A 9927-nucleotide genomic window follows, 5' to 3' on the forward strand; every position below is an offset into this window, starting at 1 on the left:
GACAAAATGACAATAAATAGTGACCCGGTACTCCTCAAGACAATGTTTTATGAGCGATACCACTTCAAATATACATAGATAATGATATTCAAGAAGAAAATATCACTGTTAACGACATATAGGCTACTTCGTTTCTGTGACTCGTTCCTCCTTGTTGAACTTCAACTTATGTATGTATCAAAATTTAAATGTTTATACAAACAATGTACTATCGAACGTGTTGCGATGTTCTTAGACTGACTGGTCCCTTTGTCAAGCTTTGAGTCGTGTAATTTAAAAGTATAAATGGAAATTATTCTATCACGAATCACAGAAAATATGTGTAATGTAGCATGCGTCCTTAACATTGAAAAAGTTTTAATGACACAAAGAAGCAAACAATATTTCAATTTGCAAATAAAATTTAATAAACTATTTAACAATATAAAACAATGATAGACGTTAGCTGTCCAGAAGTGCGAACTGGTTTCTCGATTTCCCGTCCTCCAGGGACCATAGGGCAACACAACCAGCCCCTCCCCCGGGCAGCCTCCAAGGGATGTGCGAGTAACGTGGCGTGAAGGTGCACGGCAACTATAAGGTCTCTAGTAAGATCCCTTCTGCAAAATAAATCAAAGAAAATATATGTTTAAAATATCATCATCATCATCGTCATCAACGCGATCACGGACGTGCGATTGTTTGGCACAACCCTGGTCCCGAATTAAAACTATGACTTCCATATACTTTTACGTACGTGTACATGCACAAGTTGTAAAAGTGTCACTCTGGTAAAATGCTAGCCGCTTCCTACCGACTCAGCAAGAGAGAATTTCCGTTTAGCTCGATAGAGTCACACTGGTAAACCGGAGGTCTCGGGTTCAACCCCTAGCGGAGGCATTGGAAAATATATACCTCTGTTTCATAAGATATATCATTGTACCAAATCAAACTGAATTCCAAGAGAAACAAATTATCAATTTTTGGTACCAAATATCTAAAAATTATCAAGTTTGTGAGGTACGTTGTCGTTCGCGTTCTCTCGGCATTTTATATAAGAACTCATTGTAACCGTTGCAAGTAACAGAATATTAAGGATGCTTGGGCACCATGTCCGAAGAATTTACCTTAATTCATATAAGGTTTACGCAAGAGTTTATTCAATTTATCTAGTGCATACATACATTTTAATTCTCAATTTCAATTCAGACGAAAAAGAAAGGAAACTACGAGAGTATTATCGAAGTAGCCGCTTACCTTGCTTGTTTTTACGTATGAGTATCCACCATTTCCGTTTCTGCCGTTCCAAACTCCGCCCCGTCGGATACCATTTCCGAATCCGTTGCCAAATCCGTTGCCAAATCCTCTTCCTCCAACTCCGAATCCTCTTCCTCCATTACCGAAGCCTGGTCCATAGTTGCCAAAGTTTCCAAACATTGATCCGGATCTACCATATGCGCCAGGGAAGTATCCGTTTCCGCCATAGTTTCCGTATCCTCCTACTCCTTTTCCGTATCCTTTTCCCATGTTCCATCCTCCGTTTCCGCCCATCATTCCTGAACCACCGAATCTGTTTCCGCCCATCATTCCTGGACCACTGAATCCGTTTCCACCCATCATTCCACCGAATCCAGATACGCCGTATATGCCATTTCCATTCCATGGTCGGCCGTATCCATTTCCGTTTCCGTACCAAGATCCTGGTCCGTAACTGTTCCCGTTTCCTACACCATTTCCGTATCCGTTATTTCCGTACCATGGTTTGCTATAGCCGTAACTGCCCGATGGTCTGCCCCATCCGTTTCCGCCCCATGCTCCTGGACCATTACCGTTCCAACTTCCTTGGCCACCAAATCCGTTTCCATTACTACCCCATGGTCTGCCATAACCGTTCCCACCCCATGGTCTTCCGTAGCCATTTCCGCCCCATGGTCTGCTCATGCCGTTTCCGTACCATGATCCTGGTCCGTAACCGTTCATATTTCCTTGACCACTAAATCCGTTTCCGTACCATGATCCTGGTCCCATATTTCCGCCCGACAATCCATGTCCATACCAGCCCCCATTTCCTTTTGATCCTTTTACGTAGCTTCCCTTGGAATCAGCCAGTGCGAGCGCCACCAGGCACAACAACACTGAAACTTGTCTAATCATTGTATCAACGTCTGACTGAAAAACGAAAATGGATAATTATACGTTACTTTTAAACTACGACATTGACCTAGTGAGAGGTTTGCAAAACAAAATTCATTACATGATATATTCGATTTTTTATCACCTAATGTACTATTTTATCCAGTGAATATTAACCCATGTAATATGACCTATCAGCCCTGTGATTGGTTGAAAGCTTCAATTGTTTCAATTGTGACGTCTCGCCTTGGACAAGTACATGACGTCACATACTTACGCATTGGAGTCAAAATGGCGGCTTCACACATTTCAAGAATGCATGAAAATTGTCGTTTTACACGAATAAGTGTCACAAATTTTAATTATGTGATAAAAAGGATCTTACACTCGTTTTCATTTCATATGAAATTTATGAATTTATGAATTCATTTTAGCTCGCCAGAGGGTCGCTAGATTGAAAAATTCTTAGATTGTTCAAAATTCGAAAAACGAAAAGGCATCATGCATTTCCACAAACCGGAAGTTAATCCGGAAGTGTTAGACATAAATAATGATAATAAAATAGTTGAATGCTTCTGGCAATATAGAAATGTTATTCTTGATTAATGATTTATTTTTGTTTAGAAAATCCTACCTGTGTTTTAATTATTCCTTTATTTTTCACTGATAAATACAAAATGTAAAAGAACTGTCTTTGTATCAGATAGTGTAAGTGGCATAACAAATGTTATCTTCGAATATTTCATTTTTTTCCTTTAGAGGGTGGTAAAAGAAAATTTATTAAATTATTTAATATTTGTATATCTTGATTTTTTTTTTTTTTTATCACCAGAATCATGAAATATTTTGTCTCAAATATCAGTTTTAAAACATTAAGATAAACATCTCCTAAAAACTTATATAAGGATTATCAGATACATGGGCATGCCGTATTACCTATTTAAGTCAAACAAAATACTAGAATAAATTAAAATTTTACCGAACCCATAGTTAAAAGACTTTGTTGGTGTGGAATACATAAATGTTTTATATCATGATCTTAACCGGTTTTTTTTTTTTTTTTTTTTTTATAAAAAATCACATCCCTTTGTCTTAGCATATCATGTTTGTGATTAGATATATAGAACCCATTCTGCTCAACTCACACATGTGTCAAACTGTGTATCAGATTATCTAGTAAAACTAAGCTAGAAAACTGTTCATAAGCAAAATACGATAGTGAAATAAACAAAATTTAGCAGAAAACAAAATTGAATTAAAAAGGTAATAAAAAAGAATTAAAATACCATACATAACTCAAGAATGAAACGTCGATGTAACACCTAGAAATAAAAGAAAGAAAGAAAACAGAAGAAAAAAAACCCATAAATTCAACTACTTATTACGTTAACGTATATGTCAATGAAGCAACTTTCTTACCTTTTTGGCAGGAGAACTTCGGATTCCGCGGCTGGTTAGGTGTGCAGTGATGGGCTGGATTCAGCCCCTTTTTATAGAGGCTTTTGAAAAATTTAACGCCTGATCTTTGACTCGACTTATCAGATAAACGCGCTGATGCCCATAACATTTCAATCCTAATTAGTTATGACATACATTTTTACACCGAATATGCTAATTAATAAGACAATACAGCACAATTTATGGGCCCTAAATGGGGAAGTGTGACCACTAATGTGACAAAGGTTAATTAGAGACTAATTAAGCGGAGATATGACATTTGATTAACATAGTATGTATTTTAGTCCAATCAACAGTGATAGTCTACCTTTGACATTACGGACTTGTAGTAATAAAAACCAGAAACGTTCATCAAATGGATGCGAAACAACCCATTGCTAATTAAAACATTTTTGGGGTCGTTGTTTATAAAGGGAACGGCAGATAATTAGTAACATTAATAGGACACACTGAAAGTCATCATCCTTTTTTCTGCATCAATTAATTGCTATGTACGTTTCAATGCAAATCAAGATTGGCGAACGGAATTGTTTATAATTGAACTTTGGAAGTGGTTTCAGGAACTAAGTCGGTAAATATACAGTACCTAACGTTGATTGGTCACATTTATATAACATTATATGTAAAGTTTGTCAAAATATTATTATTATTCTTTCAATGTCAAAATAATTTCTGACAATTCATATTTTAAAATCTTGATAAATTAAAATGTGTTGATCAGTATTTGTTAATTATCAAAGCATTTAAAGAAAATAAAGAAAAGTGTCTGTGTCTCTTACAAGTACGACGAGTTTATACGTACGAGCGAACTTGATCTGCAAGAGCAGGTGCTATTTGCGTGATTCGTTCTAAATGGCCAGATCTTCAAATTTGTGGAACTGTGTGATTTAAAAAAACAAATAAGCGGTTTCTGTGTTTTTATCTCAAACTTGTGAAATTGTAGTATTTCTTACTTAAAGCTTAAGGGGTTTCGGTGTTTTCAATTTAAATTTGTTGAATTTTGGTATTTTTACCTCTAATTTATGGAGTTTCAGTGTTTTTACTTTAAATTGATATAATTTAATTCCATTCTAAACATGATTGACATTTGTATCCGGGCTGAATATATGCTTCGGTCGTTTATGTAGCTCGGGGTTAAATTATCTACAACCATACCACAATAAATACCCGAAAAAAACATTGATAAAAATATGACTTAACTTTCTCAAAACATCATAATAGTCAATTCAATAAAGTACATTCAGTCTGGTTACAATAATAATTTACATGTATATCTACAAATGTAATATAAAAAAAAACGCACTTTTTTCTCAACATTATACAAAACGCTCAAACCTGTCATGACCATTAAAATACGGTCGCTATAGACAGGTGAAGATTAGTCGATAATCTGAGACTAGAGTCTTTCATCTTTTACCGTAATTCTGTAATACGTAGGTCCTTAGTTAGTTTGTGGTAGACAAAAAGAAAAATAACGTGAAAAGGACTGTATGATACGGTACTTTTTCGGTCCCAAAATTCACCAATATCTAAAACCTTCAAATAAATGTTCATATCTTGAATACATCCCCATAAATATTGTGAAAGTGTTTGTGTATTCAATTATGGTTGGCAAGTTAACCAGTTGAAATTTGCATAAATTTGAATATTTAATCGATTTATTTCCAGTTTTGCATATCTTTTTCTTAGCCGTCACATAGAGCACATTCATTATATTTCGTATTTCTCCTAAATATGTCACGGGGTGATAACCTACGTCACAGGCGGAGGTCACGGACACTCTTTTTGCCGCCATTTTTGCCGTTTCAGGGGTAACATTTCCGTAAAAACTGCATTTTGAGTATCTAACTGAAAATGAACTTCACACTAAGTACACGCAAGGAAGGAAATATTTATATGCAATATATATCAGTTATATTCATCAAACACTTCTAGTTCTGCTATACACCTCCGTGTTATGATTTTTATGCGGACAATACGGTAACACACTTTTCGAGTTTCATTACATTTTGAAAGGTTTCCACGTATATCGAATTCATTTTCGACTTGTATGATGTAGCATAATATACAACATTAACCAACTCTTTCTCTAACACCCATCCTCCCACAACCACCCACTCTCTGTCTCACCCACACTCTCACCCCCACCCACTGTCTCTCACCCACACACTCGCTCTCTTACCCACTCACTCTCTCTCTCTCACCCACTCACTCTCTCTCACCCACTCACTCTCTCTCACCCACCCGCTCACCCTCTCTCTCACTCTCTCACTCCCACACTCCCTCTCGCCCACTCACGCTCTCTCTCATCCACTCACTCTGTCACTCACACCCACTCACTCTCTCTCACCCACCCGCTCACCCTCTCTCTCACTCTCTCACTCCAACTCGCCCACTCACGCTCTCTCTCATCCACTCACTCTGTCACTCACACTGTCACCCACTGTCACCCACAATCTCTCTCCCACACTATCTCTCACCCACTCGCTCTCTCACTCCCACACTCCCTCTCTCACCACTCACTCTCTCACCACTCACTCACACCCACCCACTCACTCTCTCACCACTCACTCTCTCGCCCACTCACGCTCTCTCTCATCCACTCACTCTGTCACTCACACTGTCTCTCACTCTCTCTGTCACCCACTCTCACCCACCATCTCTCTCCCACACTATCTTTCACCCACTCACTCTCTCTCACCACTCACTCTCTCTCTCCCACTCACCTACCAACTCATTCTCTGTATCTCGCCCACTAACTTAGAGTATCTTCCATATATCTCCAATTCGAAACCTGGTACCATGAGCAAGGAGTATCCAATCAGAAGTGACCTAACAAATTATAGTTGGTACATCCAATATCAGAATACAACTGCTACAGTAGCAGTCTCCGATCAGAAACCATGCAGATGATAGTGTAGTGTTGGTATACATAACAATAAACAAATGCTTCACGTCCAAAACTACGTATCAGGCCAATCAGGGATTAGGGGAGCTTTGATTACACATCAGCGTTAGACACTTCTGTGTTTGAAATAAAAACAGTAAGGAATGAAAACGTACAGTTTTATACAAAATAAAATCGATCTACGCAGGTGTTCAGTTTTTATAACATTAATTGTCATATTACAACAATATTCCTACTATCATTCAATTTAAAGGGATTCATTTGAGTGCGTTCTGAACAATGACATTTTAATAATGTTTTAAATGATAAGGTAAAACGTCACAATTTGATTTATTTTCGTTGATTCCAGGGTGAGTAAGATGATAGGTAACTCTTGACTTGTTTTATTCTATATCAGGTATACCTACTACAGTTAAATCCCTCCCGAGTACCGCTACTAATCCCTGTAATTATCGCTACCAGTACTGATTACTGCTCAGATCAACGGTCTACTGACTATCTCCCGAAACGCATTACTTGTATCGATGAGGATCGCTTTATAGACTGTGTTGTAGCTTGGGGAAATGTAGCATGGTATGTGTATTCCCTATAGTATATACATGTAGCTCCCACAGAGGACTGTAGCATATTTGTATCCCATTTAGTAAATACATTGGAGCTACAACAGGGGACTGAAGCATGATATTTGTATCCCCCTAAAGTACATAACTACCACAGGACAATAGCATGATATTTGTATCCCCCTATAGTACATAGCTACCACAGAGGACAATAGCTACCACAGAGGACTATAGCTACCACAGAGGAAAGTAGCACGGTATTTGTATCACCATAGTATATAGCTACCACAGAGGAATATAGCTACCACAGAGGACTGTAGCATGATATTTGTATCCTCTATAGTATATAGCTACCACAGAGGACAATAGCTACCACAGAGGACTATAGCTACCACAGAGGAAAGTAGCACGGTATTTGTATCACCATAGTATATAGCTACCACAGAGGAATATAGCTACCACAGAGGACTGTAGCATGATATTTGTATCCTCTATAGTATATAGCTACCACAGAGGACAATAGCTACCACAGAGGACTATAGCTACCACAGAGGAAAGTAGCACGGTATTTGTATCACCATAGTATATAGCTACCACAGAGGAATATAGCTACCACAGAGGACTGTAGCATGATATTTGTATCCTCTATAGTATATAGCTACCACAGAGGACTATAGCTACCACAGAGGACAATAGCTACCACAGAAGACTATAGCTACCACAGAGGACAATAGCTACCACAGAGGAAAGTAGCACGATATTTGTATCCTTTTAGTATATAGCTACCACAGAGGACAATAGCTACCACAGAGGACTATAGCTACCACAGAGGACTGTAGCATGATATTTATATCCCCTATTGTATATAGCTCCCACAGAGGACTGTAGCATGATATTGGTATCCCCTATAGTACATAGCTACCACAGAGGACTATAGCTACCACAGAGGACAATAGCTACCACAGAAGACTTAGCTACCACAGAGGACAAAAGCTACCACAGAGGAAAGTAGCACGATATTTGTATCCCCTATAGTATATAGCTACCACAGAGGACTATAGCTACCACAGAGGACAATAGCTACCACAGAGGACTAAAGCTACCACAGAGGAAAGAAGCACGATATTTGTATCCCCATAGTATATAGCTACCATAGAGGAATATAGCTGCCACAAAGGACTGTAGTATGATATTTGTATCCCCTATAGTATATAGCTACCACAGGGGACTGTAGCATGATATTTGTATCCCCTATAGTATATAGCTACCACGGAGGACTGTTGCTACCACAGGGGACTGTAGAATGATATTTGTATCCCCTATAGTATATAGCTACCACAGGGGACTGTAGCATGATATTTGTATCCCCTATAGTATATAGCTACCACGGAGGACTATAGCTACCACAGGGGACTGTAGCACGATCTAGTTTGTAACCACCACAGGGACTGTAGAACGATCTAATGTGTAACTACCACATGGGACTGTAGCACGATCTAGTATGTAACTACAACATGGGACTGCAGTTCGATATAGTATGTAACTACCACAGGGACTGTAGTACGATATAGTATGTAACTACCCCATGGGACTGTAGTACGATCTAGTATGTAACTACCACAGGGGACCGTAGTACGATCTAGTATGTAACTACCACAGGGGACCGTGGTACGATCAAGTATGTAACTACCACAGGGGACTGTAGTACGATCTAGTATGTAACTACTACAGGGACTGTAGTACGATATAGTATGTAACTACCACGAGACCGTAGTACGATCTAGTATGTAACTACCACAGGGGACTGTAGTACGATCTAGTATGTAACTACCACAGGGGACTGTAGTACGANGAGGACAATAGCTACCACAGAGGACTATAGCTACCACAAAGGACTGTAGCATGATATTTGTATCCCCTATAGTATATAGCTACCACAGAGGACAATAGCTACCACAGAGGACAATAGCTACCACAGAGGACTATAGCTACCACAAAGGAGTGTAGCATTATATTTGTATCCCCTATAGTATATAGCTACCACGGAGGACAATAGCTACCACAGAGGACTATAGCTACCACAAAGGACTGTAGCATGATATTTGTATCCCCATAGTATATAGCTACCACGGAGGACAATAGCTACCACAGAGGACTATAGCTACCACAAAGGACTGTAGCATGATATTTGTATCGCTATAGTACAGAGCTACCACAGAGGACAATAGCGACCACAGAGGACTATAGCTACCACAGAGGACTGTAGCATGATATTTGTATCCCTATAGTACAGAGCTCCCACAGAGGACAATAGCTACCCCAGAGGACTATAGCTACCACAAAGGACTGTAGCATGATATTTGTATCCCTATAGTACAGAGCTACCACAGAGGACAATAGCTACCACAGAGGACTATAGCTACCACAGAGGAAAGTAGCACGGTTTTTGTATCACCATAGTATATAGCTACCACAGAGGAATATAGCTCCCACAGAGGACAATAGCAACCACAGAGGAAGGAAGCACGATATTTGTATCCCCTATAGTATATAGCTACCATAGAGGATTGTAGCATGATATTTGTATCCCCTATTATTATTTCTTTATTTCCTCCAAATTGAAGAGTTACAAAAATATACAGTGTAGTCAAAATACAAATCAAATATTATTAATTGATTCTTACATGCACATAAATACATCAGTTAACTACAGAGATGAAGAGAGAAGTTAATGAAACTTGAATTAGTTTAGTAAATACAGAAAGAACAGCAAATCATACAAAATAATTAGAATGCCTGGGAATCCTGAGGTTTCCAAGGGTTGGGGAAAGCCCTACCAACAAGGTCTTCTCAGGCTTACCCACACATAAACACACACAAAATAAGAGA

At 38.6% G+C, this 9927-nt stretch overlaps 1 protein-coding gene across 1 annotated transcript; it reads right to left on the minus strand.

The window, feature by feature from the left end:
- Positions 1-584: 584 nt before the first annotated feature.
- Positions 585-5365, minus strand: LOC110446552 (eggshell protein 1-like). The gene is made up of 3 exons (XM_021491757.1): positions 5327-5365; positions 1237-2148; positions 585-599 (listed from the first exon to the last, which is right to left on the minus strand). The coding sequence occupies exons 1-3, from the start codon at positions 5363-5365 to the stop codon at positions 585-587; spliced, it is 966 nt and encodes a 321-aa protein (XP_021347432.1).
- Between the last annotated feature and the right edge of the window lie 4562 nt (positions 5366-9927).

This window comes from Mizuhopecten yessoensis, unplaced genomic scaffold (assembly GCF_002113885.1).
Source record: "Mizuhopecten yessoensis strain PY_sf001 unplaced genomic scaffold, ASM211388v2 scaffold357, whole genome shotgun sequence".
Classification (NCBI taxonomy): domain Eukaryota; kingdom Metazoa; phylum Mollusca; class Bivalvia; order Pectinida; family Pectinidae; genus Mizuhopecten; species Mizuhopecten yessoensis.

Coding starts and splice junctions, on each gene's coding strand:
- LOC110446552 (XM_021491757.1), bottom strand. CDS start 5,365: ATGGCGGCAAAAAGAGTGTCCGTGACCTCCGCCTGTGAC. Junction 2,149..5,326: donor CCGTGACCTCCGCCTGTGAC/GTAGGTTATCAC, acceptor TTCGTTTTTCAG/TCAGACGTTGATACAATGAT.